The following is a 27,845-nucleotide window of genomic DNA, read 5'->3' as shown; positions in this document are numbered from 1 at the left end:
TTAAGTAGCAGAGTGTGTTTAAGGAATTCATTTCCCACCAAAGGTATGGGGTTTGGGATTATAAGAAAGAGTTCAAAATGTAAGTAGTTTCATAAAATATTGTTAAATTCATATACTATAGAAAAATTGTAGGTATTAAGGTTACCGGAATAGTTAGGCTTTTGTAATTCATGTCTACCGTGACAACTAAGCTTTTACTGATTCCCTGCTCTGGATTTCTTAGAAAGGTGACTGGATTATCTGATTACTCGAGTTCTTGAGCCTTAACAGATCAGGAGCAGTAGATAGAGGAAAATACAAATAGGGTCTTGCTAGCATTAAGTACATGCTAATAGCAGTGAGGACTTTTATAAAGAACAGATTTACAGAATACTTTTTTTTGGCTCTGGTAAGATGGTAAAATCAACCAACTTAAACATATGCAGGGAAAATGTAACACATTTCCAGCTGAGTTCGTACAAGGTAGGTCCCTGCATTTCCACTAGGAGACAGGGTGGTGTAGTGTGGGGTGGCCAGATGCTGCAGCAGCCCTGTGTTTTGGGATGGAGATTATGAACTGGTAGTATCCAGGGACTTAGATTTTGTGGCCTGTGAGAGGCTGGGCTTTGAAACCAGTATCTCTGCATAAAGCTGAGCCTCTTCAAGGGGCTGCACACCATAAAAAGAGGACTTAGAAAAATCCTCCGAATCAGCACTGGTAGGCAAAGGAGTTTGTTTCTGTCTGAGCTGGTTTAGGAGCTCCTCCGAAAAATGGGAACCTCCAACTTCACTTACACAGCTCCAGTCAAGAAATTAACCAATACTGGTTGCATGCCAGTGAAACTCCTAGGGCACCTGGCAAAAACAAATGCATTGCTCCCCTGGAGAGGAACTTCTAAAGACCTGAATCAGTTTGCCGAAAGGCAGGTCACTGAATTTAGCAAGTGTAACTATTAGTACTAACTGTCCCAGCCTGCCCTCTGTCCTCTCAGGCTCCCTTCTCTTTCCTGTGCCCTCGCCCCCTACCCTGTTCTTTCTTCTCCCTAGCCTCCCTCCTTTTGCTCTCTGTGCCTGTTGCTCAGCCCTTCTCTGGTCTCCAGTCTCTGTACCAAGAACCCTCTCTCCCTGGGGGGTATCCAGGTCGTTCTGAGTACTTTCTCTCCCCTTTGTCTTTCCTCCAGCAAAGTGTCCCAGCGGTGAGTTAGGCCAGAGACAAATTGAATACTTCCTAAGATGCTACTATAGAGAAAAACTGGAAACTGGACGACTAGAACTTTGTAGAAATTATCGAACATTTTAAACATAACATTCCAAACTAGTAGCTGTAAAATAAATTTTTGGTAAATTCAGTGAATTGGTCATTTGATAACACTGATGACCAAACCTAAAAGTATCTAAATATTGGCAAAAAAATAAAATGAATATTTAAAAATAATTGGATCAAATCATTATTTGTAAACTTGAAATGAATATAATGTTATATGTCAGTTATACCTCAACTGAAAAAAAAAATCTGTGTAAGTCAGGAAATTTCCATATGAAATACTGAAATTTTTATTCATAAGGGAAGTAAACTATCCTATGACTTCCAGTTTTGACAAATGGAGAGTTTCTTAAAATACTGGCAGTTTAAAAACGCACTTCTAAATAATTTGTGACACTAAGATGGAATCATTATGAAGGTTAGAAAATGTTTAAAAATTAAGAAAAACCAACCTGGATCTGAGTGACAAGATATTACATATAGAAACCTGTGGGATGTCTAAGTTGTCCGTAGATGGACCACCCACCCCCTGTCCCCCCGTTTATTCTCATATCTGCGAATCTGTTTCTGTTTTGTCATGTTTGTTTGTTTTGTTTTTTAGATGCCTCATGTAAGTGAAATCATAGCGTATTTGTCTTTCTTTGTCTGACTTTTTCAGCATGGTACCCTCTAGGTAGATGGACAAATCTTAATGGCATATAATAAGCAAACCCAAAAAAGCAGAAGGAAATACTAAAAATAAAAGAAAAAGTAACTAATAAATAGAAATTATTAACACAAAAACTGCTTCCCTGAATAAATTGGCAGAATCAAACAAAAAAATTAAGTTATAAATAAACAATATTAGGGTTGGAAAGAGATGTCACTATAGTTACAGTAAGGAAATAAATTATAATATTATGAACAGCTTTATACTAATAAATGGGCCATTTTGTAGAAAAATATAATTTACCACACCTGGCAGAAAAGTATAGCAACATAATAGACCTCAATCATCAAATGTATCAGTAGTTAATAATCTACCCCCAAAATTAAAAAAAAAAGGAGGGCATCCAGAGCATTTATAAACAAAATCTAAAAACCTTCAAGCTATTACCTGTTTTATGCAAAGGGTTCTAAAGAAGAGTGTTTTATGAGGCTAGTATAATTTTGATATCTGAGACATAGAAGAGCCATTTGAGAGAGGAAACGTATAAGCATGTTTCACTTAAGAACATTGATATAGATATAAAAGTCCTCAATAAGATATTAGCTGACCAAATGCAACAATGTTTATGGGGGAAAAAAAAGACCACCAACTTGACCAAATAGGATTTATCTCTTTATCTCAGTAATGTAAGGATAGCTTAACATTAGATAACCTATTAATTTGCTAGGAGAAAACCTGTAAGAAACAAGAGTCTCAGAAAAAGCATTGATAAAATTAAAATCCATACATAATAATTCTCAGCATGTTTGGCATAAAAATGAGTTTTCTTAAGCTGATAAGGATGAATTATATAATCATATAGCCAACATCTTACAAGATAGTTCAGTGTTGGAAGGATTTCCATTAAACTCAGGAATAAGTTTGAGGATTTCAGCTTTAATCATCTTCATTTAGTATTGCAGAAGAGGTAATCTAGTAATATGAAGATGAAGAAATAGAAGCAATAAGGATTGAAAAGGAAGAAACAGAACTGACCTTATTCGCTGATGATATAATTGTCTACGTAAAAAATTCCCAAGAGTATCTGCAGATAAAATATTAGAACTAATAAGATTGTTCAGCAAGGTTGCTGGATATAACATCAGTATATAAAAATCAGTAGCATTTGAGCTTCCCTGGTGGCGCAGTGGTTGAGAGTCTGCCTGCCAATGCAGGGGACACGGGTTCGAGCCCTGGTATGGGAAGATCCCACATGCCGCCGAGCGACTGGGCCCGTGAGCCACAACTACTGAGCCTGCGCGTCTGGAGCCTGTGCTCTGCAACAAGAGAGGCCACGATAGTGAGAGGCCCGCGCACCGCGATGAAGAGTGGCCCCCGCTTGCCGCAACTAGAGAAAGCCCTCGCACAGAAACGAAGACCCAACACAGCCAAAAATAAATAATAAAAATAAATAAGTTAATAATAAAAAAAATCAGTAGCATTTTTCTAGAACTAACAATAAGCAAATTGAAAATATAATTTTATACAGATACTGCTTAAAGTAACAAAAATGATAAAGTACCTAAGAATAAATCTAATAAATAATTGGTTTCTTTTCATTCCAGAGTACCTTTTTTCATTTCTTAATGATTATCAGTCTGTTCTTAGTAGAAACATATTAGTATAATTCATTAAACAACATCTAAACTTTCTGTACTAAGAGCCATTAAAAACAATGACCCACCATTTATTTGTAAAATTGAGCATGTACAAATTATATACATGTATATGAAAAGCTACCATTTTTCTCCTTAATACTTGAGTGCTTATTATGTTCTAGGCATTGTAGTTAGGTTTTGTATAGATAATAATTCCTGACCTTGAAGAACAATGAAGTAAAGAAATGGGATATTATGCATATAAGGAAAACAGCACAGTTAGTTGTTTCATTTATGACAAATCATTGTACAGTGAGGGCATAAAAGAATGATCACTTTGTTGAGAAGATGGGGAAGAGGGTTGTGGATGACTTCATAGACAAGATAAGCTATTGAGCCACGTCAGAAGGAAGTATAGATGTTTACATGCACGGTTTAATCTGTTATGATCAGGCTAAAAATGGATGGTGTGCATAGGATGGAAATCACTAATCTAGATGCAAGCTCATTGGGTTTGAAGTATTAGGATTATGAAGAAGTCCAAACCTGATAACATCCTTAGTGGACATCCAATAAACAGTTATTATTAAATGAAGGTATATGCATCCCCCTTGACTTTGAAAGCTTTTTGAGATTATACAGCTTTTTTTTTTTTTTTTTTTGCGGTATCAGGCCTCTTACCGTTGTGGCCTCTCCCGTTGCGGAGCACAGGCTCCGGACGCGCAGGCTCAGCGGCCATGGCTCACGGGTCTAGCCACTCCGCAGCATGTGGGATCTTTCCGGACCGGGGCACGAACCCCTGTCCCCTGCATTGGCAGGCGGACTCCCAACCACTGCACCACCAGGGAAGCCCCGAGATTATACAGCTTTGTCAATCCTTGAAAGTTAGAATCGAGTGAAATAATTTGTTCACATTTTAAAATTTCTATATTGGAAAAAGTGAACTAATGATTTAGATAATTCTCTTTTGATTCCAGTAATATTTTCCTCAACTTTTTCTAATATTTCGTCACTGAACAAGTTGAAAAAGTGAACATAACTATCTTTTTTTTGCCTGCCCTTTTAATCTATTTGCCAAGCAGGGATATATATAGATTTGCCTTAAAATTTGGTTTATAATTTTCTGGTAATGTTAAATTCTAGCTTTGGGTTTCTAGTAGCTAAGGATTTGTGACCTCCCCACCCCCCCAGCCCAATATGTATAGAAATCATATGGTAAGAGGCGATCCTATCTTTTTAATTGTAGTAAAAATAACAAAATTTACCATTTTTAATGCACAGTTCAGTGACATTAAATACATTCATATTGTTGTGCTGTACCCATCACTGCTATTCATCTCCAGAACTTTTTCATCCTCCCAAACTGAAACTCTGAACCCTTTAAACAATAATTTTCCATTTCCCTCTACCCATAACCCCTGGCAACCTCCATTCTCCATTCTATTTTTATGAATTTTACTATTCTAGGCATTTGAAATAATTGGAATCATACACTATTTGACCTTTTATATCTGGCTTATTTCACTTAGCATAACATATTTAAATGATTATATTTTAAAAATTATTGTCAAGTTTGGGTATTGGTGGATGAGGTAATTTAGATAGAGCCTCTCTCTGTGAACCAAAACAGTTGGACAGAATATTTAAAAGAAAAAAGTCTATTTGGAGAGCTTACATGGCAATGAAGAATTATGGGTCCATGACCTAAAAGCAGAAAGAACCAGACAAGTGAGCCCAGCTTGGGACGTATGTTTACCTGGAAGCACATATCAGTTTTGAAAGAGGGGACTGAGTAGCTGAACAGAGCTTTTGGAAGATCCCTGGGACTAGTAGAACAAAAATTATAAGTTAGGGCCTGCTAATGAGGGGAGGGTTGTCTTGGTAATCCCTCAGGCCATGATTTGGGACCCAGAAGCCCCATACCCTGGGGAAGAAGTTTGACTCATAAGTAGACTGGCATTTACAGGAACTGATACTCAGCCTCTAATGACATTTTAATCACTTTTGGATTAAGGTAATTTGAGATTGTTAGTTTCCCTAGCTGCTTGTCAGAAACAAATGTAAATCTTCCCTGGAAAAATAGAACATCATTGTAGGCCTCAAAATTTCCATATAGTTGTCCATAGACAATGTCTGGCATTCAGTCAAAATAACCAGAATGCGACGAGACAAGAGGAACAGTAATAGAACAGACCCACTGGGAATCCAGTTAATGGGATTACCAGAAATTGACTTTAAAATAACTGTGCTTAGGGCTTCCCTGGTGGTGCAGTGGTTGAGAGTCCGCCTGCCGATGCAGGGGACATGGGTTCATGCCCCGGTCCGGGAGGATCCCACATGCCGCAGAGCGGCTGGGCCTGCGCCTCTGGAGCCTGTGCTCCGCAACGGGAGAGGCCGCAACAGTGAGAGGCCCGCGTACCGCAAAAAAAATATAAAATAAAATAACTGTGCTTAATATATTCAAGGAAATAAAAGATAAGATTGAGAATTTCAGTAGAGAACCGGAAACTTTTTTGAAAAAAGAGCCAAATGGAAATGTTGGAATTGAAAAATAACTGCTATTAACAACTCAGTGATGGGTTCTACAACAAATTAGAAGCCACTAAAAAGAATTAGTAAACTGGAATATAAGTCAGAAGGAAATATTCAGTCTGAAGCTGTGATGTTCTGAGAGAGAAAAATATGGACATGTGAAAAAGCTTAAGAGACGTAGGAAACACAGTAAAAAATATAAGGTATACACATATGTTATTGGAGTCCCAGAGGAGAGGAGAGAATGGGGCAGGAGCAGTAATTGAAGACATAATAGTGAACAAGAATTTTCAGAAGTGATGAAAGGACATCAACTTAGAAATGCTGTAAATCTTAAATGGGATAAATACAAAGAAAACCACATATAAACCCATCATATTAAAATCACTGTAAACTAAATTCAAGGTGAAACTCTTTAGAGCAGTCAGTGAAAAAAGGACAACTTTAAAGCAACAATAAACTGTCAGCTCACTTCTCGGTAGAAACAACAAAAACTTAAGAAGAGACAGATTGCAAAGAACTAAAAGAAAATACGTGGCAACTTAAAGTTCCAAACCGGATACAGATAGTCTTCAAAAATCAAGGTGAGGGCTTCCCTGGTGGCGCAGTGGTTGAGAGTCCGCCTGCCGATGCAGGGGACACGGGTTCGTGCCCCGGTCCAGGAAGATCCCACATGCTGCGGAGGGGCTGGGCCCGTGAGCCATGGACGCTGAGCCTGCGCGTCCAGAGCCTGTGCTCTGCAACGGGAGAGGCCACAACAGTGAGAGGCCTGCGTACCGAGGGAAAAAAAAAAAAAACCAAGGTGAAACAAAGGTATTTTCTTACAAGCCAAAATGGAGATAATTCATCACCAGGAAATCTGCTTTGAATGAAATTCTAAAGGGTGTTCTTCAAGATCAGAAATGGTCCGAACAGAAGCTTGGAGAGGGCAGAAGGAATAAAAAGCAATAGAAAATGTAACTATTGGGTAAATCTTAAATGATCATCAACTGTATAAGACTACTAATAATGTTTTATGGGGTTTAAAATATCAATGGAATTAAAACACCTGATAAAACTAGTGTAGGACTCCTAGGATGGGCATTGGAAGAAAGGGAATGTTATTGGAGATGAAGTATTGTAAGTCCTTGTATTGTTGAGCTAAAGATAAAAATACTAGTTTTTATTTGTCTTTGATAAGTTTAAGGTACCTGTTGTAATCTCTAGGGCAACCACTAAAACAGCAGTGAAAACATGTATAACTAGCAAGCTAATAGAGGGGACAATAATAACTCTAAAAGAAAGTATGATAGATTTAGACCCAAATTTATATATAATTTACATTAAATGTAAATGGACTGAACACTACAATTAAAAGCAGAGACTGGCAGATTGGGTAAGTAACACAAAATTGATAGTATAAAATTATAGCTGCACACAAGGGACTGAGAACAGCCAAAGCAACATTGAGGAGAACAACAAAGTAGGAGGACATACTCTAGTGGCTATCAAGGCTTACTATAAAACTACAATAATTAAGGCACTGATGTTGGCTCTAAGATAGGCATATTGGCTAGTAGAACAAAATAGAGCCATTTAGTCACTTCATTTATGAAAAAGGTAAACTTGCAGCAAATTAATAGATAGTGCTGCATCAACTGGACAGCCATATTGAAACAAAAAGGAAACTTGAACCTTATATCATACTATAGGCATAAATCAATTCCAGTTGTATAGGAGATGTGAATATGGAAGTTAATACAATAAAGCTTCTATAAAATAATATGGGGATAATCTTTTCATGACTTGGGATTGAGAAACATTTCTTAAACAGGTTACAAAAAAGCATTAACTATAAAGAAAAAGATTGTGAATTTGGACTGAATAAAAGTTAAGAACTCCTGTTCATCAAAAGACACCATTCAGAGAGTGAAAGGGCAAGTCACAAAATGGAAGAAGTATTTGTAACACATAACTGATGATCCCAACAGTGAGATCATCTAGAATATGTAAAGGACTCTTACAAATCAATAAAGAAAAAGGCGGACAACTCAGTAGGAAAATGGGCAAGAGATTTAATTTAAGCAGGTATTCATAAAAGAAGATCTCTAGATAGCCATTAAAACATGAAAAGGTGCTAAATCTCAATATTAATCGGGGAAATGCTAACTAGAACCACAACGATGTAGTATTCATACCCAGCAGAATTGCTGAAGTAAAGACTGACTATACCAGTTACAATGTTGTACTGTATGTGCAGGTGTGCAAGCTCTTGTATACTGCTGGGGGAGTGAAAATTGATAGGACCGATTTGGAAAGCTACTTTGAGTTTTCTACTAAAGTTGAACATATATGTATGGCTTGTAACAGTTCCACTCCTAGGTATGCGCCCAACAGAAATGTGTGCTCATTTGGTGGACATTTGGTAGGATGTTTATAACATTGTTATTTTTAGTAACACCAAGCTGGAAATAATCCAGATGTTCATTAATGGGAAAATGGGTGAATAAACATGATTTGTACAATGGGATACCATAGAGCAGTGAAAAAGAATAAACCACAAGTACATGCAACAAATAGATACCTCTCATAAATAATTTTGAGGGAAAGATGGCAGATAAATTACAGTATGTATTGTGTAAGTCCATTTATATAAAATCCCCAAACCTACAAAACTGACCTTTGATGTTAGAGGTAGGACTAATACCTTTTGGGAGGCGGGAGGAGTTGAGGAGGAGGTTTTTGATGTTAATATCCTATTTCTTGGTTAGGGTTTTGGCTACATGGGAGCAATCACTGAGATACATGCTTATGTTTTATACACTTTCTGAATTTATAATACCTCAGTAAACATGTTCAAATATATTTAATGAGGGATATAGATTTTCTTTCGTTTTGCTGATTTACTCTTTTAAGGCCAGACCTTTGTAACTATCAGACAGCCTAACGTCCATCAGACTGTTACTTCTGCAGACTAATTTTACTTTAGATAATTGTTTTAACCCTTTTTTGCCAAGGTGTGTCAGGAGCAGGTTTGAATGAATATGTCCAATCAGGCTTTGTTGACGTTGTTGATTTTGCCAATTATTAGCTTGACTATAAAAAGAATTACTGTCTTTTAGGTCGTGATAAATTGTGCCATTCCTAAAGGGTTGAAGTACAATCAAGCTACACAGACCTTCCACCAATGGCGGGATGCTAGACAGGTGTATGGTCTTAACTTTGGCAGCAAAGAAGATGCCAATGTCTTCGCAAGTGCCATGATGCATGCCTTAGAAGTGTTGAATTCACAGGAAACAGGTAGGGTGTCCTCTGGTTACTTGTTTTCTTGAACTGAAGTGTCATGTATATATTAAACCAAATCTTCTCTGACCAACTTTTAAATCATGTATGTATTTGAAGTGATTCTTGAATTTCTCTTGTTTTCTACAAAAATGTGAACTTTTGGTTGTTGATGATAAACGTGTACTATAAAAGGATAATCTTATGAGACTGTTAGTAATGTTTTAACCTTCTCATTTGAAGTTATTTAGTTTGTTTATACCGATCTAGAACCTCAACTTTCATTGCAAGGACATGAGACCCAGAGAATATGCAGTGGATTGAATATGCATATTTGTCATCATCTTATTTTTTATGAAAAAACACGTGTTATCTCAAACATCTTTTTTAAGCCACTACTGAACTTCAAGTAGGACTATCTACTTCCTAGTAGATAAAATTCTATAAGTTGTTTAAAGATTTTTTGGAGTGCCCTCAGGTGGTACAAGCCATGAATTGCATGTCCTCTGACACTGCATCGTGGTCAGAAAGATGTGTAGAAATAATTCACATTATTTTAAAAAAACACAGGATTTAAAACTGTGTATGTATCAGAGGGGAGCTCTGTTTTTATTTTGGCTTAAAAAAATAGGAAAAAATATACCAATTTGTGGTTCTCTCTTTGGGGAGATTTTTATAATCAGAAAATTAAGGTTATAATAAAACAACACATATGATTACTCTTGTCTTTGTGTATTTAGTAGCAATCTTATTGATATAAGCATGCCATAAATAAAATTTATATATTTTAAGAGGAAGGACTTATATAGTTATATTAAAATTTGGTATTTTGTTGAAGGTATAGAATTTCAAAACCTGTTATAGATACTTTAACCTGTTATAGATACCTTGCCCTATTCTAAAAAGGATTGAAACATCTAGCCCATGTGTTAATCTATTTCACATATGAATTTCAGAGTAAGAAGACCCTTTGGAATCTTGCTAAAACTACATTATGCCTATAGGTAGTTTATATTAGATTTTCTTTTGAGGAAATTAGTATCTCTATAAATAATTTGTACATAACTCATATCTTATCTATTTTGAGAAGATAAATCACTGGAACTTCTTTTGGTTCGTCAGTAAGTCCAGAAAATAGCATAGAAAAGTCTGCTCGTATGTACAGTCTTGTATGTAGATCATCTAAGTCATTGTACTTTTCTTTCAGTCATCAGTATTTTATCAACATTCTCCTGTAGGTATAGAATTGCTTTTCTGTTGCCATAGTTTTACCATAAGGAAGCAACTCTAATTGTGGTTCTTAATATCTTAATTAAATAGATCAACTACATAATAAATAATTAAAGGACCAAACTTTAGATCTAAGAGCATATGTATGACAATAATGTTTGGCTTCTCCGTGTTTGGAACAATGTAACATTACTTTTATTTCTGAACCTTCAAAAGAGTATCCATGGATATTGGGAATTAAATGTTACTAATTTAAAGTGGTTAAAATTATTATTGTTCATCTTGTCATCAATTTTTTTAACCAATTGGAAAAGATTGTTTTTATTGGTGTATAGTCATATAATTTGTTTTCAAAATGCAAATGCTAACTAATGTTTTTTCCTTCTGATCTTGATCTTTTGAAATTAATGAGTCTTAACATGGAGAGACTCAATTACATTCTCTATTGTAAAATTTCCACATTATAGAAAGTTTAGTAAATGGGAAGATCGCCCATCATCTCATTAGCTACACAAGCATTTTGGTAAGGCAGAAAAATTGAATAGATTCTTCTCAGATAATTTTGAAGCTTTATTCTCTTCTCTGTCACAGTCTCAACTTATCATGGGCTGAGGAAAGAGAGAATGGTGGAAGAAGTTGGTCCATCCTAGCCATCTCCTTGCATCATGGCCCCAGTCACTGGCAAAGGAACTTTTGGTTCTGTAGCTTTTTCATCAGAGAAGACAAAGAAAGCATATAAAATGGCTGATGTTCTTTATAATCTGATTTATTTAGAAAATGACTGTTTTTGTAAATTACTGTAGTTAAACACTGTCTCTGATTTTTGATAGCATTGATTGGCTTGGCAGTGGAGGCATAGGAGGATTTAGATGATATGAATCAGAAGTGTCCTCGGGAAAGGATATAAACTTTTCTGTAGATCTCTGAAGTAGGATAGGTATGTACCCCACCCCAGAGTTATTCAGTGGGCCCCTCCTATCCACCTAAACAAACATACCGAATAATGTCACCTCTCATCTTGAACATCTTTTCCCCATCCACAGCTGTTTGCTTTGGGTTCATAGCCAATTCCTTGCTAAAACCATCTATTCTCTTCTTGCCAAAACCAAGTTGGGAAAGCTTAACTCTTGCATGTCCCTCCTTAAGCAAACAGTGTACCCCGTAAATCTCTGATCAGAAGTGAAAGAAACAAACTTATTCATAAAGGTAAAGTAACTACAGCTATTAGTCTTTTTTACTTAGTGTTTTATCACTTTTTAAAACCAGTTTTCCATATTGAATGCTTCTGGCTTTTTTGTTTACTGGGTGTTAATGTATTATTCGTTGAATATTGGTTAGTCCTTCTTAGTGGTGTTCAGGCATTTTTAAGTTATGGACACCCTTGTTCAAACAAAATCTTTTTCAGATGCTCAGTTCATATACAGACCCCTCCCCACAAAACAAAAACAAACCTCCAGAGCTTCTCTGATTAATGTAGGAGTTGGAAGACCATAACCACTGGGGCACCTATGTACCCTAGAGCAGGATTTGGAAATTACTAACCCATCTTCTCTGCCAAAATCAAAAATCGCACAATTCTCCCTTCCTCTTTCCCTTGACCCCCACTTCTCTAAATCCTCAAGCAAAATTTTTAAATTAAGAAAAAACAGCTTTTTCTGTAGCTAGTCATACTGACCTTTAAAAGGTGCTTTGTGTACATGTTTAATATTTCCATTTCTTTCATGAAAAGGGTGGGTGGCAGGAATGTTTTCCTTTATTTTGTTTTTAACTTGATGTGCAAGTATCTGATATACTGGAAGGTACAGGAGGTGCTAAATACAGTGAGTTATATTTGGAATTTAAAAAACGCAAGTCACATGTTCTAACATTTTTGAAGAAGAGTTGAATTAGTGCTTTCTTTTATACCAAAAGCTGCAGTTTATCCGTTTCCTTTGTCTAATGGAAATGGACTCAAATAAGTACATTCAAAATGCGTTATCCCACCTGATATTTTTGATTTCTGTATTATTAAGTACATTTATAGCAGTTTTGTAGATAATAGTTATGGATTATGTAAAATGTAAAGTCCGTCCTTTTCATGATTAGTGGATGTGAACTTGCACAATCTGTTTCATTTTGAAAAAGATTTAAGTCATTTGAAAAGGAAATAATTTTTAAATTCCATTTTTTTAAAAGGAAAATCGTATTAGAGTTCAGTAAGATTATTCTACTATTGTTCTACTGAACCAAGATTAAGCATACCTTTATAAGAGGAAAGCCTTAAAATATTTTACCATTAACTAAGACTGCTTTTGCTGGATTTTGTTTTATATCTATTGAAAGCAAGATATCCCCCTGTTGGAAATTTTCTTTAGACTTGGTAATTAAATATTTATAAAGACTGAGATTCCATTCATTTTTTAACTGTTAATTTGGTCTGATAAACCTTTCACTGTGCATTTGTATGAGTTTTATCTTAGCATTTTTTAATCTTTTTGAGATATGTTTTGGAATTAAATGGATTTAAAATATCTCAAAAAGTTTCTAGAAATACTTTATATGTTTTATAGTGACAGTTATTTTTCATTCCTCCAGAGTGCCAGTATTCATGGGAGCAATATTAAGGTTATATCACAGAAACCATCAAACAGGTTTTGAGCGTAGGTCCTGTGCTAGGCACTGGGAATAAAGATAACATGATAAGGCCTATCCCTTGCCTTCCAGGATTTCACAGCAAAATTAGAATTCGGTTTGTAAAATGCTGTGAATGAAGTATGCAGAAGAAAATTCTAGGGTAAAAGAAAGTTTTGAAGAGAAGGTGATGCTTGAGCTATGTTTTAAAGAATGAGTAGGTGATAGAAGAACATTCTGGATTGGCTTGGAGGCATGAGAACCCGGAGCAGTTGGGAAACAAGCAGGTGATGTGGCTTGGGCGCGAGAGTTTCTATTGGGGGAGGGAAGTCACAAGAGATAAGACGGGGAAGGACCTTGTATTCTTGCTGAGGGGTGTGCAACTCATGATGTCGTCTGCCGTACGGTCTTCGAAGGGTGCTGAATAAATGTTTGATGTGATCAGGTTTGTGCTTCAGGACAAAAGTGATAGATTGGTGAGCGTGTGGTTGCAGGCATGGAGATGGGTTTCAGACGCCGCTGTGATAGTATCAGTGAGAACGATGAGGCCTGAAATGACACAGTATAAAGAGGAAAGGAGCAGAGTGAAGAGGAGGTGACAGACTTTATTCAGTGCCTACCGTGCCTGTGAAGACATTGTTCTGGGCCTTCTACTTATGTCCTCATTTAGTCGTTAAAGCAGTTCTGAGGCAAGAATAATAATCTGTCTATTAGGCACCAGCTGTGTGGCAGGTCCTAATTGGACACGTTTATTACTGATAAACTTTATAACAACACTGCAAAGTTGGTGGCATTATCCTTGCTTTAGAGGTGATGCTGGAGCTTTCAGAAGGTCACTGGCCTGGCCCAAGGGCCCACAGCTAGACAGTGGCGTAAGTGGCGTTTGTACCCTGATTTAATTTTAGCATTCAGCCTCTTTCCACTATATCCGTGAGATGTAACGCGGACTGGTCAGGGAGGGGAGGATGGTGTTCTAAGACACCAGATGTGTCAGTTTGAGCAGCTGGTGAAGATGGATTCTAAAGGTGGTCTTGGATAATAGTTTTCACTTCTAGCTTTCCTTAATCAATCTTATTGGAGAAGTAACCCTGAAACAGATAAAGCGTTACCTGCTCATCAGGATTAAATGAGTAACAGGTTTGGGGGTTGGGCGGGTGGGACAGTTTTTTGGTGGGTGCTGCCGTGTACTGCTTCCTTCTCTAACTTACCTCTTCACACCCTTCCCCATTTATAAATTCAGTCTCCACAATAATGTGAGGTTAATCTGTCACCCCCAGTTTCCAATTAGGAAGACTGATATGGAGAGGTGGGACTTCCCTGAGGTCACATATACCTAGAAAGGGAGGCACAACTGGGACTGGGTTTTCCCGACCTCCAGGCCATTTCTTTTTATTGCATTCCTCTGCTTTTCAATTCAAGATCTTCAAAGCATATTTTAAAAGGCTTTTGAGGGAAGTCAGTTTCAGGTGAGAAAACAGGAAAGAGAAGAACTTTCATTTACTTTTTGTTTTATGGTTTTTAGTAAAATTTTGTGGTCTTTCATTTTGATTTGGTGGAAAGAACTTAAAACTGGAGGTAAAAGACTCCAGAGTTGACTCTCCCTCTGGTGGCAGGTTGCCTTCTCTGAAGCTGTTGCCTTATACTATATAAAAGGGTCATGAGAATACCTGTGTTAGGATATCATGGGAATTAAATGAGATAAAGACATTAGTACTTTTAAACTATACAATAGAATGTTATTTTTTAGTGCTAACATTTAAAAATACACAGAAAATTCTACCATGTGGATTAATTTACTTAGAGGAATAAAAATGGTAGAGAGAAGTTTTCTCCAACCTCTTCTTTGTCTTTACTGCCTGGTACAGATATACCATGTTATGTTCCTCCTCCCCTGTAGAAAATTAATTAATTTATCCATCCTTGGATACATGCAAGGGGAAATAAGACTCAAATCTTGCCCTCAAGGATTCTTCTACTCTTGTAGAGGAGATAAGACACAGTCATAATCCAAAAGAGGAAGTCATATCTGAGGTACAGATAAAATCCTGTGTGAGTATGAGAAGAGGAATGAGATTTCTTTTCACTGGAACAATTGGGGAAAAGTGTTAATGATGAGATGGCTTTTTGAGCTGATTTTGAAAGATGGATAAAATGTAGGCATAGGGACATGAGTTGGGGGGAAAGGCATATCCAGCCTAGGAAATAGTGTATGAGTACAAAAGTGGAAAGAATGAGCTTGTTTGTAGACCTGGAGTTGTTTGATTGGCCTGGTGGGGATTAAAGTCAGAAAGGTAGGTCTGATCAAGAAGGTCCTTTGAGAGCTGTGGGTGATAGAGATTTAGTGTATGTTTTTGAGCAAGTGGAATGACGTGAACAAAGCTGTACTTCAGAAGGCCAGCAGTGGTTTGAAAAGGGAGCTGCTGGAGGCCGTGAGACAAGCCTTAAGTTGCTGAGTGGAGGCAGAAATAGTAAAAATAGAGAAGAAAATTCAAATAGGAGAGGGATTACAGTGATAGAAGCAGGTGCGTTTAAACAGGAAATCACTATTGTATGACTGCTTCATCCCCTTAGGTAAATTTTTCTTTAAAAAAGAATTCACGCTGCCCATTTTCACATGACAACAATAGAGATCTCTGGGAGAGTATCATATCCGTTTGCAGATAATGTGGGACCTAAAATTATTTCTGCTATGTGAAGAAAATCAGTAGTTTGGGAGAAAGAGGTGAAAAATGAAAATGTAGTTCAGCATAAGTTTGAATTTTTCCTGTGAACCTGAGTCCAGGTTTTAGAAAGAATGGTACATGGGCACAGTTTTTGTCTGTAAATAGCTTTTAGAGAACAAATATGTTAAGCCCACAGTTGAGTAATTTATTAACAGAGTTAGCATGCACGTTATATATGAATGTCCTTTTCCTTGGGAAATAATTCTGTTTGGGTTAGAACAATGATTTTCAACTTACTACCCACAAAGCTACTACAGAACAACTGATAGAGTTCTGAGATAATTTTCAGTGTTTTGGAAAGCTAAATAAACGATGTACATCATACATTCCAGTGACAGGGTTGTACCTCCTCAGATATAAGCTTCTTTGTTTGAGACTAAATTTGCCAGCTCTGTGGAGGTGCTTATTTATCTAAAACCAGTAAGTTCTAATTAACTACTGTTGACACTTTGAAGATCTTGTGATTGTGCCAGGATACTGGTAACAAGAGTTGCAGTAGTCCCAGTGCCTGAATTGAACACAACCATTTATGTATCTTTGCTTACTTATGGAAGAACAAAGATTAATGATAAATACAGTTCCTTTGGACAAGCTCACCCTAAACGTGGAGTCCAAGAGGGTTAGTTAAAATAATAAATGGGTTTCTAGTTGTTGAAAAGCTTGGGAACTACTGAGTTAGGCTTCTGGTTCCTGTGCCCTACCCATCATATCTTATAACCTCTCTCCCAGCTTTTCTCAGCCAGCATAACGTAAGAGAGCTAAGTGCTCATGCAAAGTGATTTGGGTGACTGTTCTAACATATGAATTATTATATATATTCATATGTGAATTTTTATTTATAATAAAAGAGTTTTAAAGTATTTACTTCATGACTTTTAAGCTTCTAGTCACTAACTGTTTGGGAAAGCTGCTTTGGCTTGACCATAACTCAAGTCTGATATTGCATTTTTCATAAGCACAGCTTTAGACTTAGGTTGTGGGACTTAGGATATTGTCCTGCTCCAAAGTGGGATTGATTAAATAACTAAAAGAGACAAGATTTTTTTGATAAATCTGTATTTCATAATCATATAGAAAGTTATTTTAGCCTGAAGTTTGTTGTCAGACAGACACTATTCTGTCTCTCATTCTTGTTTCTCTGCTTCTCTGGTAGTTGGGGATCTTATTAATGTATTGTCTGTTACAGGTCTAGCTGGTGACTTCAGTTCTTCAGGCTTATTTTACAGTAAGCTTGAAATTTAATTAATGGTGCTGCAGTGAACTGAGGATGTCATCCGTGATTATTTACGTGTTTTCCTGTGTGAGATTAGTAATTTGTATACAGTTACTTTACTCGTATTCCTGAATTTTAATCATATTTGTTGCCCATAAATTGGAGAAGCATTTGCTGGCTGTTAAACAGTCGAAAATTCTGATACCTTTTTGTCGGACTTTTTCATCTTTACACGGGGGTGCAGGGAGAAGCTTTGATAGAATAGAATCTGACTTTTCCATTGATGACAAGACATGAATTGCAGGAACCACTTCTACTCTCATGAGACCAATCACAACACACAGTGGCAGCCGAATCTGTGGCCCAATTTTTACAGCTTAACTTTTTTCCAATTGAAGTATAGTATATTACAATATTATTATTAGTTTTAGGATCACAGCCTAATTTTGGACATGCTTTCCTCAGTCTGTAAGTGATAGTGTGTACCGTTGGGTTGTCCATGTTTGTATTCAGCAGAGAGCAGATGCACATTGGTTCAGTGCCTCTGAACTAACATTGGGCATTCCTGTTTTTATGATCTAGGCAAGATAGAAAAATTCTGATTAATCTTTTGAAGATGGTATTAAATTGTGGTATTTTGACATCAGCTTTTATATATAAAGAATATTGTGAGATTGTTTTATTAACCCATTAAAAATTGCTAAGAGGTAGATGATCTCGTCTAAAAGAGGAAAAGCCACAGTAAACTGAATTACTTGTACTCCTAATAAAAGTACTGTGTTACATGATACTAGGGAAACAAAAATGAGTGATTCGACATTGCTGACCTTAAGGAGCGGTTGTGTAGAGAAGATACACCACGGTCGGAAATATCTGCAAGGCAGCGTCAGTACCATGCATGGTACAGAGCGGTAATTAGGAAGTGGTATAGGCAAACATAGCATGCTACTCACGTAAGGATACCAGGAATAACTCCTTTAAGGTAGACCTGCTATTTCTGTAGGCTTTTGCAATTTCTGAGATGATTCAGGTGAGGAAACAAATGACTGCTGTTTTTTGGAAATTTTCCGTGATATTTGGCTATGAAAATGCCATTCATGTAGGAAGAAATGTATTTTTATTGAGGAGTTTCCTATGCAAATATTGTCCTGATCTTTACTGTGATAATACTATTCAGTATACTAAAAACAAAGAATTACTTTTTTCTTAATTCAGATTTAAAGTCACTGGTCTCCATGGATTTCACATTTTCTTTAAGTCTTAGAATCATACCTCCCCAATTTGAAGATATTGACTGAATGGGTGATGTTAATTCCCGGGAAACAGGTCTCTAGTGTCTTCCGCAGATAATACTAGAGAATGACCTTATGTTCATGGGAGGTAGGGTGGATTTTTGCATACCTCTGTTGTGTGTACCAAATCATCTTTCAGTGGCTTTCCATAGCTCTTAGAATAGAGTACAGGCTTCTTAACAGGACTCTGGGTTCCTTCATGAGCTGGCCCCTCTTGACTCTGCATTAACTAAACGCACTCTCCCCTGCTTCAGGTCCTTGCACTTTCTGTTCCTTCTTTCACCACAATGAGACTTACTGTTTTCAAAAACACTTTAAAATGTTAATTTCTGGACTGTATAAATAAATTTGGCAGAACCAAAGTTAGTGACAATCCTAATACAGTGACATTTACTAGCAATTTTATTTGCACATAAAGATCAAATTATTCAAAGTGTCTCCTTCTGCCAAAGGCCAAAAGATATATGCATACGTACATTTTAAAATGTACCCTACAATCTTATTAATCTGGATTAAGATATATAAACAGCTCTCAAGTACAGTTAATACAGCAGTAGTAATTTATAGTATTATTTACATGAATAGATGTTTGAGTCTCTAGAGTTTTGTTCTTAGGAAGCTGTAACTGTTTTTCTGCTCCAAAGGGATAACTGTTCTTTGGGGAGATCAGCTTGAATTATATCTTTTCCCTCTTAAGTAGGTACTTTGGCCTCAGCTTGGGTAGTACGGTTTTATTTTCAAGTATCATAACCCAGATAAGAGCTAGGTTTTCAGGACTCTCTGATATTTCCACATTGTCGATTAGTCCAGCAGTTATTTATTTCTCTGCCGATATTTATTTACCCTTTTATTCATTAAAGTATGAATTTGAACAAGTGTCATTTAAAACTTCCCATACGTATTTCTTGTGCATTTTATCTTCCTGTGAATAGTGATGCTATGGTCCCTGCAGCCGGCCTGTGGAGTCTTGACTTGCTTAAAAACAAATTCAGCATAAGGTCGTTGCCAGAAGAGACACAATCAGACTGCCTTTCTAAAGACACCTCCCTGTTTTCTAGAGTCACCCCTCCCTTTAACAGTTCTCTTGTGCCCTGACTTCTGATGCTTTTTGGTCATGAGGCTTGGGGAAATAACTTCCCTTCACCTGAATTTCTTCACACTGGGAATTGGCTACAGACCAGGCTTTTTCCTTGCTTTTTTTTTAAATTTGTTTTTTGGCTGCGTTGGGTCTTCGTTGCTGCACGCTATCTTTCTCTAGTTGTGGCGAGGGGGGCTGCTCTTCATTGTGGAGCATGGGCTCTAGGAGCGCGGGTTTCAGTAGTTGCAGCGTGTGGGCTCAGTAGTTGTGGCTCGCAGGCTCAGTAGTTGTGGCGCAGGGGCTTAGTTGCTCCGCGGCATGTGGGATCTTCCCGGACCAGGGCTCGAACCTGTGTCCTCTGTATTGGCAGGTGGATTCTTAACGACTGTGTCACCAGAGAAGTCCCTTCTTTGCTTTTTAAAGAGTTGATTGTTTTTTTTTTTTTCCTGGAAGCTTGTGGGATCCCAACCTTATAGTCCATTAAAAACTTCAGATATAGATTTCCTGTGTGTTCTGGGATTTCTTTATATTATGCTGAACAAGGCTTTATAGGAACCCCCACTTACGCATCCACATAAAGGTGGTTTTGTAGTTGAAGACGGTTTTATTTCCCTGACTTTTGTTTAAATATTTCTGGTCTTGTATATATCTCCTGCTTCTTTATTATAAAATTATATACAGATTCATTCATTCTCATATTTATTCTCTCCTATTTGCGTTATTTAGATGGATTGCTATATGTAAAGGTACTTATAACACATAGTAGACCTTTAGCGAGTTCTGATTAAGTTACATTGATTCGGGCTTCCCTGGTGGCGCAGTGGTTGGGAGCCTGCCTGCCAATGCAGGGGACACGGGTTCGAGCCCTGGTCCGGGAGGATGCCGCATGCCGCGGAGCAACTAAGCCCGTGTGCCGCAACTGCTGAGCCTGTGCTCTGGGGCCCGCGAGCCACAACTACCGAGAACCTCATGCCACACCTGCTGAAGCCCGTGCTCCGCAGCAGGAGAGGCCACTGCGGTGAGAAGCCCGCGCCGCAGCGAAGAGCGGCCCCCGCTCGCCGCAACTAGAGGGAGCCCGCGCACAGCAACGAAGACCCAACACAGCCAAAAATAAATAAATAAGAATAAGAATAAGTAGATAAATAAATAAATTTATTTTAAAAAAAGTTACATTGATTCTGTAAAACTCCTATTTAGTTAAATAATCAGTCACCTGCAATGTGCCAAGTACCATACTGGTTGCTGGTAATGGGAAGCTGAGTATGGCACAGATAAGTACCTTTGAGTATCTTGAAGTCTAGTGAGGCAGACAGCTGATTCTAACACAATATAAAGTAGTAACTCACAATAAATTGGAAGGATCTTAGGCTCAACCAGTTTTGGTATTTTACAGTGTGTTTCTTTCTGAGCTCTAGCTGCTATTGAAGTTTTCTTTTTCCCCTCCCCCTGTTTTGTTTTTAAATAACAATGTATCACTGCTGCTTTTGTAGTTCATTTTTAGAGAATGAGTAGTAAAAGACTAAGATTTAATGTGGAAAATGTCTAATGAAGAAAGTAAAGTGACATAGGATACAGGTTGAACTAAAATATTACTAAGAATATCATTTAAAATACGATAATAAGTATTTTGTGCACAGTTTTCCAGAAGAAGTGTTCTTTATTGGGTAACGTCCATGGATTCTTAAGAGTGGGAATATGGCATTCCTAATTTAAAGTTTCCTTAATTTTTATAAGTTTGACCACATAGCTGATGACTTTTTTCATTTTCTTTGTTTGTCTGAATATTTGATGTTTCCTCTAAATAACACACCCTCACGTTTGAATTGTCATATCAAATTTAGACCTACTAATTATGAGTCATATATTTTAAAGAGTAGTGAAATAAAGATACATATTGCTATGGATATAATTACATTTCAGACTGAAGTTAATGATGTTTAGTTTGTAGAACAAGTTTATTTTTATGTACTTGCTGACAGCCCACACCAATAACTTTATTTATATTTAATTCTATTTCATAAACCCCATGTGAGGTAAACAAACCCAGTTTATCTAGTTTATTATATATTCATCAAAACTATTCTTTTAATAAAATTTTACTTATTTTTGAGTTTCCAAAAGTAAATGTGGACATCTTTGTCATTTAAGTGTTAGGGTTGTCTGGGGTTGTTTTAGATAGAAGTTGCTTCTTGGTTTCGTCAATGAAGTATCACGAATTATTGTCCAGAGAAAATGAGAAGGGCAAGGGCAGTAGGGTTCCCAGGGAGAAGTAGACAGCTGTCCTGGTTTAACTAGGACAGGCCTGGTTTTCAATGAACCATCCCGAATGGATATGTATTCAGAGTCATGACCTAAGAAATGGCTTTGATTTTTGATTCCTCCTGAAAAATAACACCATGGCAGAGGAACCTTCCCAGACCAGCTCTAGTGTTTGGAAGGGACACCCAGGTGCTGGCTCTGCAGTCCTTCCAGACACTTGGGGTCATGTTGGTACTATTAATCGAGTCACTTCTTTCACTGTGTACATCCAGTTCTCTCGTCAGAACCTAGAGCCAGTTGGAGCTCCACCCGACAAGAACGGCTCTGGGCAGTAGAACTCGGATTTCCAGCACAGCATTTTGTTTTTCTAGCGAAAAAATTTTTTCTGATTAAAAAGTTGTGTGCTTATTATAAAAGTTTAAGCAGTACAGAAAATCATAATGAAGAAAGTAAAAATACCTAAAGTCCCACCATCCACGCAATGGTTAGGAATCCACCTGCTGCAGGGGACATGGGTTCAAGCCCTGGTCCCGGAAGATCCCACATGCTGTGGAGCGACTAAGCCTGTGTGCCACAACTACTGAGCCTGCGTGCCACAACTACTGAAGCCCGCATGCCTAGAGCCCGTGATCTGCAGCAAGAGAAACCACCGCAATGAGAAGTCTGCACACCACAAGGAAGAGTAGCCCCCACTCGCCACAACTAGAGAAAGCCCGTGCGCAGCAACAAAGACCCAACATGGCCATAAATAAATAAATAAATGTATGTTTTTAAATTTTTTTAAAGAAAATCCCACCATCCAGAAGTAATCACCTTTAATATTTTCCATAATAGAAAAGTAATAGGCACTGGGATATTTTTCAACTTTATGTTATAAACAATTCCAAGATGAAGAATACAAGCATGACATGGCACTTTTTCTTTTCCTTAATAGCTTTACTGTACCATACAGTTTACCCATTTAAAGTATACAATTCAGTGGTTCTTAGTATATTCATAGAATTGGGTAGCTATCCCCATAAGCAGTTTTAAGAACATCTTCGTCACATGGGAAAGAAACCCTGTGCCCCAAGTCACTATCACCACCCCTACTCTTACCCTACTCCCATTCCTTCATACCTCCCAGCTCCTGGCAGCCACTAATCTGCTTTCTGTCTCGATGTATTTGCCTGTTCTGTACATTTCATATAAATGGAATCATACAATATGTGATCTTTGATGACTGGCTTCTTAGCTAATTTTTTCGAGCTTCATGTATTTTGTAGCAGGTATCATGTATGGCAGTTTGAAAAGTAAGTCATTATAAGAAAGCATGTATTCATGTATCTAGGCATACTCTCTAAGTTTTAACAATTGACCTTCTTATTTTCACAATTGATGTTTGTGTGTTAAAGTTGTAGGAGTATGGTATACAGTGAAAGTAATGACTAATACTTAATATTTTTTTTTAATAAGGAGGTTACAACCAAATCAGAAAGGCTTCCTCATATTCTTTAGTTTAAAAAACTCAACATTTAAAAACTTGGTAAATTGTGAAAGTAGAATTGTGTAGTAGTTTTCTTTGCCAAATTGAATGTAAATAGAGATGAATGCTTGGCCATTTGTGAAATCTCTGAAGTTTATTCTCTTGGTCCCCAGGCTCAGTTTTCTTGCCCAGCATTGTCCTTCCGTCACTTTTTTCCCACATCCAAGAGCATTACCTTAGAACTGCGTACTTTTTTGGTTCTCTTAATTCTTTTTCTCTTACAAAAGGAGGAAAGAACAGACATGGTCTTTGAAAATTTTTGTATTATACTTTTAGAATGAAAACACTTTTTTCTTGGTTAAAAGAATTTCAGCTCTTTACATGTGGATGAGGAAGCAAAATTGCATGTGTTTCCTTAAAAATGACCTGAGATGGTCTCATCTCATTGGATTGCCCACCACCCCCAAATGAGCCTGGCCCATGGAATTGGGTGCCTTTATCATCCCCCCCACCCCAAACTTTAATTTTGTAGCATGTCACACATCTATTTTATCTGTCTTCCACTTTCCTTCTTGTCTGAATATAAGTTTGTACCACTTTGCCTAATTTTAATGTATGAAAACTTTTCTTCTAAGTCTTTAGACAGATTCTTCATATTTCTTAGAAAATTTGGTATTACCCAATTTTATACTTATTATCTCCTTTCAAATTTTTTGAAGTGGATAACTGGGAAAAAACATATAATTATGAAACTAGAAATAGGAAATAAGAATTCTGAGTGAAGGAGGGAGAAATAATTATATTAGTTGTCTGGGGGCTAATAGTAGCTCCAGTTCAGTGTTGACTGCCAGAAAGTTCTAATTAGTACAAAAAGGAAGCATACTAGGTGACCAAGAAAAGAATATCACAGGCAGAAGGCATGTGGCATGTGTAAAAAAAAAAGCCCTGCAGCGGGAGGAGCATATAGCTCATTTGAAAATTTGGAAGAGCAATGTACCTGGAATGTAGAGAGAAACAACGTATGAATGGGATGAGTTAGGCCACAGCCACATCATGGGGAGAAAGCACTGGAGTTTGGTATTTATCTTAAGATCAGTGGGAAGATATTGAAGAGATTTTACTAAGGGAGATGATTTGATCTGGTTTAGTTATTAAAGTATCACTGGCTGCTGTGGGGAACGGGAGAGGTATAGCATCAGAATGGACAGTTTATTTAATAGTCTAGGCTGGTGGTCCCTTAATTTTTGAGCTTATCTCCTAATGCACGTGTATTTATAGCTTATGTATATGTTTGGCGTTGACATATTGCATGCATTGTAAAACATGAAAAAATAGAACTGTAAAAAGGATGAGAAAAAAATTAACAGAAATGGAAGCACTGCTGTGTTCTTTCCTACCTACCCTAGGGTATGTTTAGCATTCTGGGATATATGAATCCCACTTTGAAAACCAAGAGATCGTGGAACATGAAGAGTGACAGTGGAGGTAGTTTGGAGAACAATGAGGAGATTGCATTAACAGGACTTGGAAGTAGGTTAAATAGTAGTAGTGGAAGGGCCCTAGATATCTGGTTTGCATAACTGAATAGATAACAGCGCTGGTTAGAGAGTTAACAGATACTCTAGCAATAAGCTAATCATCTTTGTTAAAGTGCATTCTACCTGAATGTGGTGTTTTCTCTGAGCATATATGTACTTAATAGTGCCTTAGTAACGAAATAGAAGGGGGTTGGGGATGGTGAGGGAATTTGATCTATGTCCATGAGGAAGAAGCAGAGAAATGAATGTGGGACACGGATTACTCTTACCTTTAGAAGTGTTAGGATATGGCAGGATTGGTAAATTATAAACCCCTCAACTTCAATTTCTCTAGCTGGAGACAGTCACTCATTCCACATCTAAAAATAAATGGCTTACAAAACAGATGTTGGACTGATGCTTTTGCCAGTCAAGCCTAATCAATTATCAGCAATTTATCAACTGTTAGCAGCCATTTTCATTCTTGCTTAGAAGGGAATAAAGTGCATTTGAGACCCTGAGTTGGGGGAGAACTAAAGAAATGAAGAGGGGCGGGGAAACCACTCATATAAATAGTTTTGCTTAAGATTCAGTAATGAAAAAAAAAGAGAGCAGCTCTATATGGTGGTATTTTTTTCACATGTGGCTGTAGATGCATGATACCTCATTTTTTGAGATATATAACGATTTTCCTTTATTAAAAACTGCATATATTTTAAAACAAAATTTGAAATTCTTTTGAAAATGTTTTTAAATGCCACTTTAAAATTATCCTCACTTTGAATAAAATTTACTATTTGTAATTCTCATGTCTTTTAGCACAGTGCCCTGCAAATATGGTACCGTTTTCCTCCCAGTTTTGTGTGTGTGTGTGTGTGTGTGTGTGTTACGCGGGTCTCTCCCGTTGCGGAGCACAGGCTCCGGACACGCAGGCTCAGCGGCCATGGCTCACGGGCCCAGCCGCTCCGCGGCATGTGGGATCTTCCCGGACCGGGGCACGAACCCGTGTCCCTTGCATCGGCAGGCAGACTCTCAACCACTGTGCCACCAGGGAAGCTCCCCTCTCAGTTTTATTGAGGTATAATTGACAAATAAAATGGTAAGATGTTTAAAGTGTACACGATGATGATTTGATACACATATAAATTGTGACAGGATTTCTTCCATCTGGTTAATTAACACATCTATCACATATTTATCTTTTTTGTTTGGTTGATTGGTTGTTTTGTTTTGGTGAGAACATTTATGCTCTATTCTTTTAGCATATTTCAGTTATATAGTACAGTGTTATCAACTGTGTTATCCACTGTGTTTTACATTAGGTCTTCAGTCTTTATTCATTTTGTAACTGAAAATGTGTACCCTTTTACCAGCCTCTCTCTATTTCCCTCACCCCCCAGCCCCTGGCAACCACTTTTCTGTGACTTTAGCTTTTTTAGGTTCCACATCCAGGTGATTCCGTGCAGTCTTTGTTTTTTCTCTGTCTGGCTTATTTCATTTAGCATAATGCCCTCAAGGTCCATCCATATTGCTGCTAACAGTATTTCCTTTTTCCTATGACTGAATAATATTGCAGTGTGTGTGTGTGTGTGTGTGTGTGTGTGTGTGTGTGTGTGTGTGTGTGTATATATACTGCATCTTCTTTATCTGTTAGTGGACACTTAGGTTGTTTCATATCTTGACTATTGTGAATAATGCTGCCCTGAACGTGGGAATGCAGATATTTCTTCAATATCCTGTTGTCAATTTCTTTGGGTATATACCCAGAAGTGGGATTGATAGATCATATGTTAGTTCTGTTTTTAATTTTTTGAGGAGTCTCTGTACTGTTTTCCATAGTGGCTGTACCAGTTTATACCCCATGGTACCTGTTTTTGAACACAGGCAACCATACCACTGCAGTGTCTTCTTCCATTCTATTCTGTATACCTTAGAACAAACACATTTGCTTTCATGCCCTCTCAAAAATGGTTATAGTAGAACTTTGCAATCATGAGGATAATATGTGGGGCCTTAATGATGGTCAGAAGTATGATCACTGCTAATTTGCATGCTATGCTGTGCTTACTCAACAGACCAGCTTTCCAGAGAGTACAAATCAAATTAAAACCAGCTGTAAGCAAACATTATCTCATTTAATCCTCAGAAAAAATGCTGAGCTGGGTAGTTTCCTCATTACACATTTCTTTGGGATTAACTCCTGATCGTGGAGACCTCTAATGTTAAAAATGTGAATGCTAAGGGTCTACTATAGTAATTATATATTGCAATAAAATGCAGTAATACTGATCAAATGACAGCCTGTCATTTTCTCCTGCTAATATCTCACCCAAGGTTTGTGTATTTCCCTGCTTGTACAAAATACCTAATGGTAAAGGATGTTAAAAGATAGGGAAAAGCCTGAGGGACAGCTGTTTCACAGACTATATTAGAAATAAATGAACAACTATGACAAGACTATTTCAAGGTCAGAGTAGCTCATAGAGATGGTCTTTTTTCTTTTCTAGAAGTCTAATATAGATGTTAAGTTTTGCTTTTTTGATGCATCTTAACTGCTTTAGTTAACCTCTTTAGGTCATGTTTTCCTTTAGGGTGCATCCTTATTTCTGTCAGCCGTAAGCCTATTGTAATACACTGATTTAAAGAGAAGTGTCTTTTTTTTTTTAACTGAATTTACTCAATCTGTACACTGAACATTCTTTTCCCATATTCCACCCTCCTCCCTCAACTGAGTGAAGAAAGAGTTAACAGCATCAGTATTAAGCAGGAAGTGCTGTTAGCCTTATGCATATGTTGGAATGAATAATTTAGTATCTTCGGGAAATGCAAACTGCAGTAGAACTCGAGCAACCTTATCAGAATTTAGATAAGTATTTTAGGGATGGTATGAAGTAAAAATCAGTAGAAAGAATATGTTTAAAGATACCAAGTGCAAGAATGTTGCATAATAGTTTAAACTGGCAAAATTGGGGATTTGGGGTCTTAACGTGGTAGTAATGTTTTACCTCAATTCTGACGATGGTCAGATGACTTTTTACCAAAGTGATCGGTAATGGAATGTGGCAGTTTCTTTGCTGTCAGAGATGAGATAATTTCTCAGGTTTTTCCTGTAAGTTTTTAATATTTTCCTTATTTT

At 37.3% G+C, this 27,845-nt stretch overlaps 1 protein-coding gene across 6 annotated transcripts in view; it reads left to right on the top strand.

Moving 5' to 3' along the window:
• Window positions 1–27,845, top strand: part of ENAH (ENAH actin regulator) — a 162,383-nt gene that overhangs the window by 80,026 nt on the left and 54,512 nt on the right. For all 6 annotated transcript variants that reach the window (XM_089907213.1, XM_089907224.1, XM_089907197.1 and 3 more), the window contains one exon: window positions 9,163–9,340. In XM_089907213.1, the coding sequence (XP_089763339.1) occupies window positions 9,163–9,340 (178 nt within the window). The remainder of the gene's footprint in view (window positions 1–9,162; window positions 9,341–27,845) is intronic.

This window comes from Delphinapterus leucas, chromosome 1 (genome assembly GCF_059928025.1).
Source record: "Delphinapterus leucas isolate spDelLeu-1000000601 "Yukka" chromosome 1, BTC_Dleu_Yukka2, whole genome shotgun sequence".
Taxonomy (NCBI): Eukaryota; Metazoa; Chordata; class Mammalia; order Artiodactyla; family Monodontidae; genus Delphinapterus; species Delphinapterus leucas.
The sequence above is the reverse complement of the archived record's forward strand: the minus strand, read 5'-3'. Positions and strand labels throughout refer to the sequence as shown.